Source organism: Cervus canadensis, chromosome 25 (assembly GCF_019320065.1).
Source record: "Cervus canadensis isolate Bull #8, Minnesota chromosome 25, ASM1932006v1, whole genome shotgun sequence".
In the NCBI taxonomy this organism is placed as follows: Eukaryota; Metazoa; Chordata; class Mammalia; order Artiodactyla; family Cervidae; genus Cervus; species Cervus canadensis.
The window spans coordinates 6,684,527-6,700,115 of NC_057410.1; the positions used below are offsets into that span (position 1 = coordinate 6,684,527).

Below are 15,589 nucleotides of genomic sequence, written 5' to 3' on the forward strand. Positions count from 1 at the left end.
ATATAAAAATGTCAGAGGCAGATCCTGCCCTTCCAGAGCTCATATATTTTACTTTATGGCTGGAGAAAATGTACCATTAGAAAGGTACCATTAGACTATAACCTGTCCTGCTAACATCCTCACACAATCCCCTCTAGGCAGAAAGGAACAAGATGTCACTGTGCTACAACTCCATAGACACCTCACAGCTGAGACCATGCCATCTGTAGCCTTCTCTACATGGTTGTCCAAATACTATTTGGACAACAATGGAAGCAATACTATTGCACTAATGCCTATACTGTCAGCCTAATGATCTTCTGGGAGACCACAGATACGATTCACCCAGACATTTATTGAGCACCTACTATGTGCAGATACCATCCTGCGGGGGACACATGTCTATGGTCTTGTACCTACTATAAAGGAACTTGGTAAGGGAAAGACTCGAGGTACGTGTCTGATTAACAATATATAGAATACGGCCGAGTGCTGAAAGACAAATAAACAATGGGTTATGTGAGTTCAGAGGAGGTAAAAATTCTACTAAGAAGGCTCCCTGGAGGAGGCGGGCGGCACTACATTTTTGTGCAGAAGGATGTCCAGCTCAGGTGAACACAGAGGAATGGAGTGAAAGTCACTCTGGGTTAACTGAAGCCCATGGCTCTAACATATGGCTCATCAACACTACACCTGGTGTAGTGGCGTGGTTCAAAGATCTATACTTGAATCCTTGCTCTGACGCTCTGGCAATAAGAGTAACCTAGAAATGCCAGGCCTCAGCAGTATGTGAACCGTGAACTTCCAGATGTCCAAGCTGGATTTAGAAAAGGCAGAGGAACCAGCAATCAAATTTCCAACATCCTCTGGATCATCGAAAAAGCAAGTGAGTTCCAGAAAAACATCTATTTCTGGTTTATTGACTATGCCAAAGCCTTTGACTGTGTGGGTCACAACAAACTGTGGAAAATTCTTAAAGAGATGGGAATACCAGTCCACCTGACCTGCCTCTTGAGAAACCTGTATGCAGGTCAGGAAGTCAAGAAGCAACAGTTAGAACAGGACACAGAACAACAGACTGGTTCCAAATCAAGAAAGGAGTACATCAAGCCTCTATATTCTCACCCTGCTTATTTACCCTATATGCAGAGTACATCATGAGAAACGCTGGGCTAGAGGAAGCACAAGCTGGAATCAAGATTGCCTGGAGAAATATCAACAACCTCAGATATGCAGGTGACAACACCCTTATGGCAGAAAGTGAAGAGGTACTAAAAAGCCTCTTGATGAAAGTGAATGAGAGTGAAAAAGTTGGCTTAAAGCTCAACATTCAGAAAAATAAGATCATGGCATCTGGTGCCATAACTTCATGGCAAATAGACAGGGATACAATGGAAACAGTGAGAAACTTTATTTTTGGAGGCTTCAAAATCAATGCAGATGGTGACTGCAGCCATGAAATTAAAAGACGCTTACTCCTCGGAAGGAAAGTTATGACCAACCTATACAGTAATATTAAAAAGCAGAGATATTACTTTGCCAACAAAGGTCCGTCTAGTCAAGGCTGTGGTTTTTCCAGTGGTCATGTATGGATGTGAGAATTGGTCTATAAAGAAAGTTGAGTGCTGAAGAATTGATGCTTTTGAAGTGTGGTGTTGGAGAAGACTCTTGACAGTCCCTTGGACTGCAAGGAGATCCAACCAGTCCATCCTAAAGGAGATCAGTCCTGGGTGTTCGTTGGAAGGACTGATGCTGAAGCTGAAACTCCAGTACTTTGGCCCCCTGATGCGAAGGGATGACTCATTGGAAAAGACCCTGATGCTGGGAGGGATTGAGGGCAGGCCTGGCGTGCTGCAGTCCATAGGGTCGCAAAGAGTAGGACACAACTGAGCGACTGAACTGAACTGAGAAATGCTAAGACGTGACGCTCTAACACATTACCATGGTCTTCATCCTACTTTCCCTCAAAAGGCTGTGAATTTGGAGCTGGATTCACATCAGAAGGTGGGCAGCTTTACATTTAAGTGGAAATGAAACAGTAATGCATTTTTACAAGGCCAGACCCACAGTGGGTAAAATGCAGACAGAGGATGTGAGCCTGGGGACCTCTGGCCAGGTGCTGCTCAGCTCGGAGCTCCCTTCAAGCTGAGACACATTCACCTTTAAGTGTGGAAATTCCGAGTCCCTTACGACCCTTTTGCTTTCCTCCCTGCTGCAGTACCTTCTCAAGTTGGACAAAGCACAGGTGGGCATTTTAGTCCAAAGAAATCTGATATTTCTGCTAGTTTACAAGTCCCACACCAGTCCTTCAAAGCACTGGCAGAAATCAAATGAAATTTAACAGCAGTGAAAGTATTCTGAAACTTCTAGGGAGATGTGTGCAGAAAAGAAAGAGAGAACCCTGGGAAGGATCTAGACAGAACTGATGTGTTGCATTCTAAACCTTCTTAACAGGTCGTGGAGTCCTGGGACAGAGGGGCAAGCTACTTTGGTACAGGGTATGCCTGGAGCCAATTGGAGCCACGGTGGGTTTTAAATAGGTCAAGAGGTACAATGACTGAATTCACCAACTACATATCACAGAACTGTCAAGCCCTAACTTGCTGGAATGCTGGAGGAACATGATATCCTGGTGAATTGCACTTTTTGCTGAACTGGGAAAAACCTTTCTCCTTTAAATCTTACTGTGGGTCATCACAGAAGAACACATTTGTCCATTTTTCAGTTGTACCAAGGAGAGTAAGTCAACAAAGGTCCATATACTCAAAGCTACAGTTTTTCCAGTAGTCACATATGGATGTGAGAGTTGGACTATAAAAAAGACTGAGTGCCGAAGAATTGATGCTTTTGAACTGCGGTGTTGGAGAAGACTCTCGAGAGTCCCTTGGACAGCAAGGAAATCAAACCAGCCAATCCTAAAGGCAATCAATCCTGAATATTCATTGGAAGGACTGATGATGAAACTGAAGCTCCAATACTTTGGCCACCTGAATCAAAGAGCTGACTCACTGGAAAAAGCCCTGATGCTGGGAAAGATTGAAGGCAGGAGGAGAAGGGGACGACAGAGGATGGGATGGATGGATGGCATCACTGACTCAACAGACATGAGTTTGAGCAAGCTCCGGGAGATGGTGAAGGACAGGGAAGCCTGGCGTCCACGGAGTCGCAAAGAGTTGGACACGACTGAGCGACTGAACAATGGAGAGTATGGGGCTTCCCTGGTGGCTCAGATGGTAAAGAATCTGCCACAATGCAGCAGACCTGGGTTTGTTTTCTGGGTCAGGAAGATCCCCTGGAGAAGGGAATGGCAACCCACTCCAGTATTCTTGCCTGGGAGATTCCATGGACAGAGGAGCCTGGTGGGCTACAGTCCATGGGATCGCAAAGAGTCAAACATGACTGAGTGACTAACACCTTCACTTTCTTTCAAGGAGAGTATACTGAACATAACTGAATAGCTTATTAAATACTTATGCATTAACTGATGGCCTGCCATGAGTCAAGTACCAGGCTAGACGGGTACTAAGGATATGAAGGCAACAGGATGTGGTCCTGAGCTTGGCGGAACTCACTGGGGAGCAGCAGGGTAATACTGAGAATCTCAGCGCCAGGAACACCAGAAAGTGTAGGTGCAGATCACTGGGCCGAGTGATGCTCACGACGGTGTCCACTGTACTCAGACACACAGAATCCTACCGGCAACACAGCCCCTCCCTGTCCTGACTCTCAACCAGGATGGCGAGGCAGAGGTGTCCGTCTAAGGAAAGGGGGACGCTGGTTTGACAAATGATGCATTTGTTGATCAAATATTCATGTTTCATTTCCCTCTGCAAAATGCCTCTCTCCTTCGAGCAAAATCACTGCTGAACCCAAAACCTACTCCTGTGTGCTCTCTTTCATACCACACACACACACACACACACACGCACATACACACTCACTCACTCAAACTCTGTCCACAAAGGCATCCTTCAGTTTTCTTATGAGTCACTTGTTCTGATAAAAGCTATCACATGCTGAAAAAAATTTCAGTTGAATATTCTTCTTAACGTGACCACATTTTTCTCTTCTAATTGGAACTCTCAGCGCTTAGTTGAAATGTATTCATGTTCCGAGGAAGAATGCAATGATTCAGAAGGTGTTTGTTCTTCCTGGGAAATGACTTCAAAGCTTTCTCATCTCCACCCCTGTACCCCTCTCCAGTCTCTGCTCAGAGACCACTCTAAGATCGACAGCCTTCCTTCGGCCCAACAATGTTAGAGTCTGATAGGGGCCTTGGAAGCTGGTGATGAATGGTCTTTGCTATCTCAGCCTGGGATCTGATCTGTGTGATCCCATAGTTTATTGAGGTGAAACTCTGGATCCCCTTCTCATGGGGCAAGTGGAGAAGCTGGCGTATACAGTTTGAGCATCCATGGTGGAAGGCAAGGGCACCAGAAGGAAGTGGAGGGCCACCCCTGGCCAGTCGCGTGACTGCCTGAGTGGTTTTAACCTTGCAGTCCCTGCTGCCTCGTCTCCCAGTTGGATGTAAGACAGCCAGCTCTGCCTGCCTCGTGGCTTGTCGTCAATACACGGTGAGATGATGTATGTGAAAGTGGTCGTGTTTAAACACTGCAGAAAGTTATGCAAATGGATCGAGAAGGGGGATGTCATTTTCACAACACTGACGTTAGTCCCCTGTGCGCACCACTTCCATTCCACAGCCCTGCCACTCCCTGGACCCTTAGGACAGGAGAGCTGAAGGAAGGTGGAGGTGATATTCTTTCAAGCTGTCAAGACTACAAAATCACAAGCTGCCAAGTGGAACACGCAGATTGCCAGGGGCTCCGTCGAGAGAGAGCCTGGTTCTCTCAGTCCAGGGAGGGCACATGCCTACCTTCTTGCCTTCTCCATATATAAGGGGAAACTTCAAGTCATCATCCTCAATGGTTTTGTATGCCCTGTAGGAGGATAAACAACATTAAAAAAGACAGGTTTGCACTCAGTTAGTGACCCACTGCCCTGACACAGGATGCCAGGTAGTTTATTTTCCCTGGGCCTCCGTCCGCTCACCACACTGCCGATCTCTTTCTGTATGAAGCGTCAGCCTCCCTACAGAATTGTGTGCGTGTGTGTACATATTTTAACGAACCAGAAAATACCAAGTCCTTATGTGTCTGAAGAGAGAGGAAATGAGCTGGCCTACTCACAGCCAGTGAGAAGGGGTGACAGGCTTCTGTCCTCAGCACGGAGTGTCCCTGCAGGACGGAACGGCCCCAGCCGGGGTGGCGGGCTTGTCGTTAATCTGAAACCGTGAGAGGCAGCGGTGCTCAGAGATGGAGCTGAGGGGGAGGGTGGTAAGCCTGCTCCCAGAGCCGGCTCTCACCATCGGGGGTGGTTTATGCCAAAGCAGCCTGGTGCTGGGATGGCTGGAGAAGGAATATTTAGAGCCCGCCTGACCTCAGTGTGATATTCAAGGTTGGCAGAAAATCCTTTGTTTCACGATGGCTATGAGATGGCCATTGGACACACAGAAAGAAATCCTGTTTATGCTTCAGTGGTTTACGCCAGACATGGTGGTTCAGATGCCGCCACTCACGCAAGCAGAGGCCGGCCAGGCTGTGGCGAGGCAGTGAACAAAGGCCATGTTTGAACCGTTTTGCTCACAAGGAACTTAAAAAACAAAGAAGCAAACAGGTATCCAGTCACTAGTTGTATAACCTGGGCGAGTAGCTCCATCTTTTTGGATCTCTGTTTTCTCGTGTGCAAAATGACGAAAACCACACAGGAGTGTAAACAGCCTAGCACAGACCCTGGCACTTAGTAAGGACTCAGTGAGTAGTAGCTGTCGCTAATATTTAGTAGATAATTAATACTTGGCATACAGTTCCCCTTTCTGCCTGATGGGGAGAGCGTTGCCTATTCACTTCCTCAGAGAAGTACCAGGAAGACTGAATAAAAGATGGGGTATTTTCTGCTAGGTTAGAAGCTAGAAGCAAGATGCTTTTCTAAACTAATGTCTCCTGAGTGCATGAAAAAAATTAATTTGTGACGTGTGCATGTACTAAGTTGCCTCAGTCCTGTCTGACTTTGAGACCCTATAGACTATAGCCCTCCAGGCCCCTCTGTCCATGGGATTCTCCAGGCAAGAATACTGGAGTGGGGTGCCATGCCCTGCTTCAGGGGATCTTCCTGACCCGGGGATCGCATCTGTGTCTCCTGTGGCTCCTGCATTGCAGGCAGATTCTTTACTGCTGAGTCACCTGGGAAGCTGGACAATTTGTGACATAACTCTTGATATATCTAGGCAGCTTGAGAGTGAATCTGACATCAAATTTATGGAGGTGCTTGATATACAAAAGAATGCAACTCAACTGAAAAAAGGCTCAACCCCAAAGCTAAAGCCGGCACATCTTGCTTATCTGCAAGTCATTTGGTTAAGTTCTTTCCCATGGGGGTAGAGAAACAGTGAAGTTCTGGCACCAGATGTGCCTGGGCTTGAGTTTAGCACTGCTTTCTGTACAGCCCTGGGCAAGTGGAGAAGCCTCTCTCTGAACCTTAGTTTCCTCGTTAGTCAGGGAAGCCAAAAAGTGGGGCTCACTTGTGGACTTGCGGTAAGGATTAAAATGGGCTGATGAATGTGTCGAGCTTAGGAAGTATTTGGCACAGAGCCTGGCACATGCTGAGAGCTGGATAAAAGCTGGCTGCTGCTTCTGCAGTCAAGTGGGCCCAGAGGTATGCCATGAATTGAGTTTTCAAAACAGGAACTGTACTATTTCCTTCCCCCCAAATCTACCAAATTAACACAAAGTGGAAATAGGTACTTTGATATTTCTATACTCACACAAATGATTTAAGACACTGTGGTATAGGAGTCCCTTGGGGAACAAACACAGGTGTTATTGGACTACAGTTGGCTTGGGAATCCAATGAGTTTGTAGACCCATGGTTCTCCATCTTGGCTGCAGAAGGACTCTCCTAGAGGGCTTTGAAAAGCCTGATGCTCAGGTCAGAGCAATGAAGTTTGAACCTCTGCAGATCAGACCTAGGCACCAGGAATTTTTTAATAAGATTCCCAGGTGGTGCCAGTGTGCAGTCATGGTGGAGAACCACTATTGGAAACCAAGGTCATTAGTTAACACTCAAAATCAGTTGAGCAAATGATTATATGGCTCAAGGGAAAGGGAGGTAATGAGACTTGAGAAAGTCTGTGAAGTGGGCACAAGTGGGGCTTGGGGACCACATGGAAAGTAGAAAGACACGTTCAGACCGAGAGGATGCAGTGGGGACAGTCCTCAGGGAGGGACTGGGGCCTGGCGATCCAATCACAGGAGTCTGGAATTACAGAGAAGGCAGAGGGCGGCAGCTCTAGAATCAAGGACTGGAGGTTACTTAGAGCTCAGTGGAGACAGGCTGAGAACGCTCTTAACAAGCTTGAAAAGGCAGCAAGAAAACTGCCCTCTGACTGTGCCACAGGCCCAGGTGATGGAATTCTCCCAGGGCAGGAATCCCAGGAGAGGGAAGTCTGTTTCAGCACCGCTCTGAAAGGCAAACACTCGTTCTGGGGTTCTTACCCCACAGGAGCAAGTCCCCCCAAGTTCTACTCTTATGGTTCAGCCTCTGCTTCTTTGTCTTTTTTTTTCCTTCCCATTTAGGCGATCAGCAAGCTTCGAGGAGTTCCCTAAGCCATACCATGGGTTCTCATCAGGAATCTGTTCTATGTGTGTGTGTCAGCCGTGTCCAGCTGTTTGCGACCCCATGGCCTACAGCCCTCCAGGCTCCTCTGTCCGTGGAATTCCCAGGCAAGAATACCGGAGTGGATTGCCATTCCCGTCTCCAGGGACCGAGCCCAGGTCTCCCGCATTTCAGGCAGAGTCTTTACCATCTGAGCCACCGGGGAAGCCCATGGTGCAGACTAGAAGGCCACTGAGTTGGCTATACCCCAAATGCGGGAATCCTTGCTGCTGGATCCCTCATGCTGGTCCTGGCCTCTGTCATCAATGGGCTGCTGTGGACGGTCTTTGTCTAAGGAGCTGTACAGGGCCAACTCTGCAGTGCCACTGGGTAACAGCCCCAGGAAATTCTTTCCTAAATTGACCCAGTCACCCAGTGGTGTGTTGGTCTGTCTTCTGGAAAAACATGAAAGGAATCTATAATCTCTCTTCTACTTAAGAGGTCTGCAAATATTTGAAGAGAGCTATCTCAAAGTTTCCTTTTTCCTGGTATCATCAACTGTCCTTCCCAGGACCTAAGGCACCATTGGTGACCACTCAAGTCACCATCCATTCAACCAACATTTATTAACTGAGCACTGATTCAAGGGCTTCCCGGGTGGTGCGGTGGTAAAGAATCCACCTACCGATGCAGGAGATGCAAGAGACATGGGTTCAATCCCTGGGTCTGGAAGATCCCTTGGAGGAGGAAATGACAACCCACTCCAGTATTCTTGCCTGAAAAAACCTGATGGGCAAAGGAGCCTGGTGGGCTACAGTTCATGGGGTTGCCAAGAGTGAGCCCTGTATACTGGAGGAGCGGCCCGCTGGGAGCCTTTCGGTTTGTCCTCTTCCTGTCATCGTCCTAAAAACATGGCACTCAGAACTGAAAACACTTGAGACGTAGTCCACAAAGGAATGAAACGATCACTTCTTTGATTTAGACCATGCTCTCGTTTTTTTTGGTCACGTCACTCAGTATGCAGGATCTTAGTTCCCCGACCAGGGATCGAACCTGTGTCCCCACGGCGGTCCAGTGGAAACACTGAGTCTTAACCACTGGACCACCAGAGACGGCCCTAGACCTTGCCCTTTTTTACATTGCTGTGCCTTACATTGGTGTTATGTGTCTGTGAACACGTGCCTGTGTGGCTTAGGGTCAGGTATTGAACCTCTGAGTAAAAACAAACCCAGTTAGTCCACAAGAAAAAAGACCCAAGATTTTTCTGACTCATTGTCTTCCTTTAGTTTATACTTCTACAATGAATATTTTACTCGGAATGGAAAACTCCATCTCCCTTATTAGTTTTATCATGCTAGTTTCAGTCCACTGTTGCAACCCACTGAGAGATGTCTGAACACATATCCGCTCATCCCCCAAAATCAGCTCTCTTTCTATGCTGCCATGCTGTGTGAAGTTGCCTCAGCTGTGTCCGACTCTGTGCGATCCGATAAACTGTAGCCCACCAGGCTCCTCTGTCCATGGGATTCTCCAGGCAAAAATACTGGGGTGGGTTGCCATGCCCTTCTCCAGGGGATCTTCCTGACCCAGGGATCGAACCTGCATGTCTTATGTCTAACGTGTATTGGCAGGCGGGTTCTTTACCGCTAGCACCACCTGGGAAGCCCCCTTCTATGCTATATCACATTAAAGTTGATAACCAGCTCTGCCATCTTCATCCGGGTCACTGGGGGAAAAAAAAAAAAGCTAAGCAGGATCAAGCCATTTAGAGACCTTCCTCCAGGTCAAGCTAGCCAGACAAAGGGTATCGACATTTCTTGAAGGCAAATGTATGAAAGTAAGTACAATCTGAAAAATCGTGTTCTTGTCTGGTGGAAACACACAGAAGACAGACTCAACAGTAGAGGGCAGATGATGAGAATATTCATGTTTAAGTGAGTGCGTGGTGGGGCTTCCCTTGTGATCCAGTGGCTAAGACTCCACGTTCCCAGTGCAGGGGGCTCGGGTTCGATCCCTGGTCAGGAAACTAGACCTCACAATAACAACAACAACAAAAAAAATCGCCACGCTGCAACAAAGATGGAAGATCCCACGCGCCACAACTGAGACCCAGTGCGGCCAAATAAATAAATAAATATTTTTAAAAAGTGGTTTAAAAAAATTAGTGGGTGGTACGGCAGGGGGAGGCTGAAAACACTGACCCACGGAGACAATGTCCTCGTGAATCTGGACTCTGGGTACAGCTCTCAGGCCGCCTATGAAACAGCTGAACTACTGTCCACACAGGGCTTCTCCATCTTGTCCAAAGACTAAGAGAAGAAACCATCAAATTTCTTACAAAGTCAAAATACATCCATGTACACTATTGCCATGATCAGCCATCCAGGAAAAGCCATCAAAAGGCTGAAAACTGCTAATTGAGTTGACTTACTAGTAAGTCCAGGTTGTTCCCCAGATCATACCACCTGCACTAGATACCAACCCTTCAAGCTGGGCTTATTGGAAAGGCCAGAGAGAGGCGCTGACTGCTCTCTCTCCAACCCAGCCCTTCCAGGTTCTCTCCCCACCCTCCTGCTAACACACGCTTCCCTCCTTCCGCTTTCCCAAGGACTGCAGCTCAGGTTCACACAAAGCTTACCTTCCCCTGCTGTTATTCTCAGCAACTGTACCTGTTTCGTTGGTACTTCTGGAGTCCTGACTTTACAACTTGCACCTACTTTCTGTTGACGTTCACTGCTCCTCAGGAGCACCTGGACCACGCCAAGAGCATCCTCTCCCCTGATGTCTGCACCCTAAATCACCTCCGCTGACACTTCCTTGCCGCCACTCTCCAGCTGGGCGCCCCTCAGCCCCCTCGGTCCCGCCCTTCTGACGACACTTGTTTCTGAATCCAGCTTCTACTTTTGGCAAATGTTTAAAATCTCTTTCTTGCTAACAGTCTAGACTTCCTCACCTTGATCTTCTGCAGCCCACCAGGCTCCTCTGTCCACGGGATTCTCCAGGCAAGAACATTGGAGTGCACTGCCATGCCCTCCTCCAAGCGATCTTCCCAATCCAGGGATCCAACCCACATCTCTTACATCTCCTCACACTGACAAGCGGGTTCCTGACCACTAGCGCCATCTGGGAAGCCCCTCTGATCCTCTAGTAAGAAAGAAACACAGCCGGAGTTGAGTCCTTTGTTTATTCCCGTCATAGCATCTTCTTCCTGCGGCACTTCAGTTGCCTTGTTGGATCTCCCTGCAATAATCCAGGCAAGACAGGATGGTGCCATGGCAGCAGGGATGGCGGTGAAGGTGTTGAAAACGGTTCAGTTTTGTCCTTTACCTCGATTCTCAGAGCAACCAGAGTAATTATTTTGAAATGTCAGATAACGTCATTACCCTACTCAAACCCTCTGATGGCTTTCCCATCAAACTTGAAATAAAAGCCAAGTAATGAAACGACCTTCTTTAAAAATCACTCCCCACCCCCAAACTTCCCATTCCTCTCCTCTTTCTTTTTCTCCAGGGATCCCCTGCCTCCTAACATTTTAAGTATTTTGCTTCTTTCTTATTTTTCCTGCTGCTCCCCTGTGCACTTCCCTCCCCCACTTAAGTTCTATGAGGATGGAGATTTTTGTTTCTGGTACCTAAAAGACTTCTCAGCGTATCATGAGGGCCCAACAGATGTTTGATGAGGTGAGCAAATCGATGAATACTACTTAATCCTGGCAATGGCTTTCCTCTGTCCTTATATGTTTTCTTGTTCTTTCTGTATTCACAAAGCAAGAGCAGCCAGTCTTGTTTCCCGTGGCTTTCTGGGTCTCATTGGTGCTGGCTCCAGCCCATGCTCACCCCCATGCACATCCTCTGCTGCTCTGGTCTCGCCTGGCTGTGTCCTGCCCCTTGAAGTCAGCATTTTAGACACATGCTCTGAACACGGGAACTCCAGAGATCACAGTCTCTGAACATCTGAACTCGAAGGATTCCCCCGGGCAGCCACATTCATGCCTTCTCACCCTTCTGATGAGTAGCAATTCTAGGACTCCTCCTGCATGAACATCTCGTGTCTCTATACCCGTCCTGTAATTTTTAGCAGAAAAACCTCTGCTTGTATTTTCAGGCTGGCTAAGAGGCCTGTAAACCAGTCTTCCACAACCATTTCTCTTTTTATCCACAGTCATTATGCCTCAGCTTAAAACTCTCCCGTGGCTTTCTATTATTTTAAAACATAACTTGGCGATGAGGCAGGCCCTCGGTGGTCTGATCTCTGACACCGCTCTGACATCTTCTATACTCTGCCATGTGCTTGGAACGCTAGCTCACTTGCTGTTTCTTTAATAGCAAAGGGCCTCCTCCTTTCCCCTTCCTGGGCCATTCTTCCTCCAGATGCTCCCAGAGCCAGCTCCCGTGCAGCCCTCAGAGTGCCTTGTCCGTGCACTCATCTGTAAGTGTGATGTCCACACCCACACCCATCCCCCACCTCAGCCTCCACCCCTCACCGTCCCTGATGGACCGCTTCCTGGCGCTTACACGGCACAATCTCAGACTCCCTTATTTGTTAATTTGCTTGTCTATATTCTGCCTCCCCCTCTGGAATGTGAGCTTCATGACGCCAGGGACTTTGCTTTATTCATAGTTACATCCTCATCTCGACAACCGTGAAGGCACAGTTGTGGGTGTAAAGGAGATAGGAGCGACACGGGTGAACACATGAATGAAGGCTGCCGTCCCTCCCCAGCACACGCGCTTCCCGCCAAAGATCAGCTATAGACTTGGCTTCCCCATTTAACTTTCCTGAACAGTAAGCTCTTCTGGGGCTGAACTTCAGGGTTGAGTTCTATCAGTGATGCCGTGGATTTTCGTTTACTCCATTACATTAAAATTTTAGGTTCCCTTTTTATTGTTTTTTAACTTTTAACTTTTTTTTTTTTGGCTGTGCTGGCTCTTTGCTGCTGTGTGTGGGCTCTCTCTCGCTGTGGCAAGTGGGGGCCGCTCTCTAGTTGCGGAGCATGGGTTTCTCGTGGTGGTGGCTTCTCATGTTGCAGGACACAGGCTTAGTTGCCCTGTGGCATGTGGGATCTTTCTGGAGCAGGGATCGAACCATGTCCCCTTTTATCACCAATATATATCAGTAGACAGTCAGAAAGTTATTTTTAAAACGGCATTTATGACCCTCTTGCTTGTCACTTTCTCCTGATAATTCCTAGGTGCCACCTCCAGAGCAGTGGCGTCTGTTACAGTGCTTCTCCAGGGTATGTGGTGTTCCCTGGACAATTTTTCTTCTTCCTTATTCACTCCGGCTAAATCTACTGGTGAAGGCAAGTCCCTCACTGAGGAAAGTTCTTGCTTATCTTTGCTGGATTCCTCCATTCCCAGCCAGAGCCCCCCCAACTCTGACTTCGTAACCCACAGGCCAGGGACCTGAAGTTCATGCTTTGGCCCCACCCACACAGATCACTTCCCACGATCTCCCTTCTCTCCTAAGTCATGACTTTTAACTAGAAAGAGGGAGAGAAAAACCACTTGTTGCCCTAAGTCTTCATTTCCTTCATGGGACTTCAAAGTCCCTGAAGAAGAATGTGACCCTTTCTGAGGGCTGGGACGGATCCTCTTCCTTCGGGGATGGCCTCATCTCCGCCATGCGCGCCGCGGCCCCGGTGACACATCAGTGAGTCACATTCTTCCACTCGCTGACCTCTGGACCCGGCCTTGGACGCCTCTCCTCCCCCGGGACGCTCTCTTCCTGGATTCCCTTCGCTTGGCAGAGCCGGCTGTGGGCGCCGAGTCAGAGGCTCTGGAGTCACCGCCGCGTCCTCACGTGGACTTGCAGTGTGAACGAGGGCAAGTCCCGCAGTCTCACTGCCTGTGCTTCCTGGGCTGCCTCTCTTTAGGGACGTTTGCAAGGATTACGTGCAAATATGCCTGAAGGGGACGGCAGGGCGAATTGAAAAGAACAGCATTGACATATATGGGCTTCCCCGGTGGCTCAGTGGTAAAGAATCCGCCTGCCAATGCAGGAGACGTGGGTTCGATCCCTGTGTCAGGAAGATCCGTTGGAGGAGAAAATGGCAGCCCACCCGCATAGTCTTGCCGGGAAAATCCCATGGGATGGCAAAGAGTTGGACACGGCTGAGCGCCTGAGCGTGAGCACTGACATGGATACACTAACACAGACAGCTAGTGGGAGGCTGCCGTGTGACCAGGGGGCTCAGCCCGGGGCTCTGCAATGCTGCAGACGGACGGGATGGGGGGGAAGGAGGGAGGCTCCAGAGGGAGGCTTATATGTTTACATACACCCGACTCACTGTGTTTACACCAGAAATCAATACAACATCGTAAAGCAATTATATTCCGATAAAAAACAAATAAATAATGCAAATATGTCCGGGAAAGTCCTTTGTGAAGAAGGATAAGGTGCTATCTAACTCTAAGTTGTAGCTATTATGGTCATAGGAGCTCCCTCATACAGCACAGAGAACTGGCTCCCACAGGCAGGAAGAGAGCACATCCCCAGAGGAAACCTGCTTCCAGCTGAGGCCCCCAGGACACCCCAGTTCATACTTTTTCTACTGCTGCTAACAATCCCAAGGGGGCCAGGGGGCACTAGTGCTGAAGAACCCGCCGGCCAATGCATCAGACACAGGAGACACAGGTTCGATCCCTGGGTCAGGAAGATCCCCTGGAGGAGGGCATGGCAACCCACCCCAGTATTCTTGCCTGGAGAATCCCACGGACAGAGGAGCCTGGAGGGCTACAGTCCATGGGGTCACAAGGAGTCAAACACCACTAAAGTGACTTACCACGCATAAAGATACCAAAGCAGGAGGGACAGCACCTCTGTGACTTTATCCAGAAAGGTCCCATGGTTTCACCATACAGTGAAAGCGCAGAGACTCAGAAGGGTATCTCAGAGCTAATCTAAAGAGCGTGCTTCAGGTTGGTCTGAAATAATCATAAATGGAGAACATCTCCCCCTCAGCCAGAAGCTTAGCACTCTTCACGGAAAGAGTTAAGAGCCCCAGGAACTCTCATTTTGCCCAGAGCAGAAACCAAGTCCTAGGCAGGCAGACCCACATCTCAGAGGGGCTAAGCAAGTCTGGGTGGAGGATGGTAGTAGACAAAGTGTCTCAGGCTCTGGTCCCCAGTTCTGTCTTCCCACACCCAAACCTCCACAGAAGCTTGAATCCCAGGAGGCCCAGAATGAAGCATCACCCAGGCCTGGCTGGTCAGGAACAGATACAGGGCCTGGAGCCCAACTGCTCCTCGTGGCTTTTAAGAGCTTGGCAGAACCCCAGTGAAGCAATTCACAGAATCTGCAGAGGCTCTCCCCCGACTCGCCTCTCTCCCCACCCATCCTCCCCAGACCTTCCTGGAAAAAGCGCGGCGGGATTGGCAATCACCTCATGCTTCATTTTTCCTACCAGCCATCTGTGTTTCCAAAGGAGTTGAGCCCCAAGCCGAACCGCAGGGCTCAGTGAGCCGCATCTTGCTCCCGGAGGTGGCCCTGCGGCCGGGGACCCACTCTCCCTCCTGGCTCCCTGAATTTCCTTTAAGGCAATACAAGATGTTGCTACTTTCTCATGTCCAACTCTTTTATCTTTTTTTTTCCTTTTTTTTAATGTCTACTTTTAAGAGGCCCCTTTCGCCGGTTTCAAAGATTCACAGTAAAGAAATTTCCCAAGGCCAGAAACAGAGAAAGAAATACTGTATATTGACACATCTATATGGAATCCAGAAAAACGGTGCAGATGAACCCATTTGCAGGGCAGGAACACAGGCACAGGGGTAGACAACAGCCTTGTGGACACTGGGTGAGGAGGAGACGGTGGGATGAGTTGAGAGAGCAGCACTGACATATGTTCACGACCATGCGTAACACAGAGAGCTAGTGGGAAGCTTCTCCCAGCACGGGGCGCTCAGCTCAGGGCTCTGTGATGCCCTACTGGGGCAGGACGGGGGCGGGGTGAGGGGAT

At 48.8% G+C, this 15,589-nt stretch overlaps 1 protein-coding gene across 1 annotated transcript in view; it reads right to left on the minus strand.

The window, feature by feature from the left end:
• The window catches only part of PPM1H (protein phosphatase, Mg2+/Mn2+ dependent 1H), a 290,096-nt gene that overhangs the window by 48,040 nt on the left and 226,467 nt on the right, over window positions 1–15,589 (minus strand). Inside the window, exon 7 of the mRNA XM_043447515.1 lies at window positions 4,856–4,919. Within this exon, the coding sequence (XP_043303450.1) occupies window positions 4,856–4,919 (64 nt within the window). The remainder of the gene's footprint in view (window positions 1–4,855; window positions 4,920–15,589) is intronic.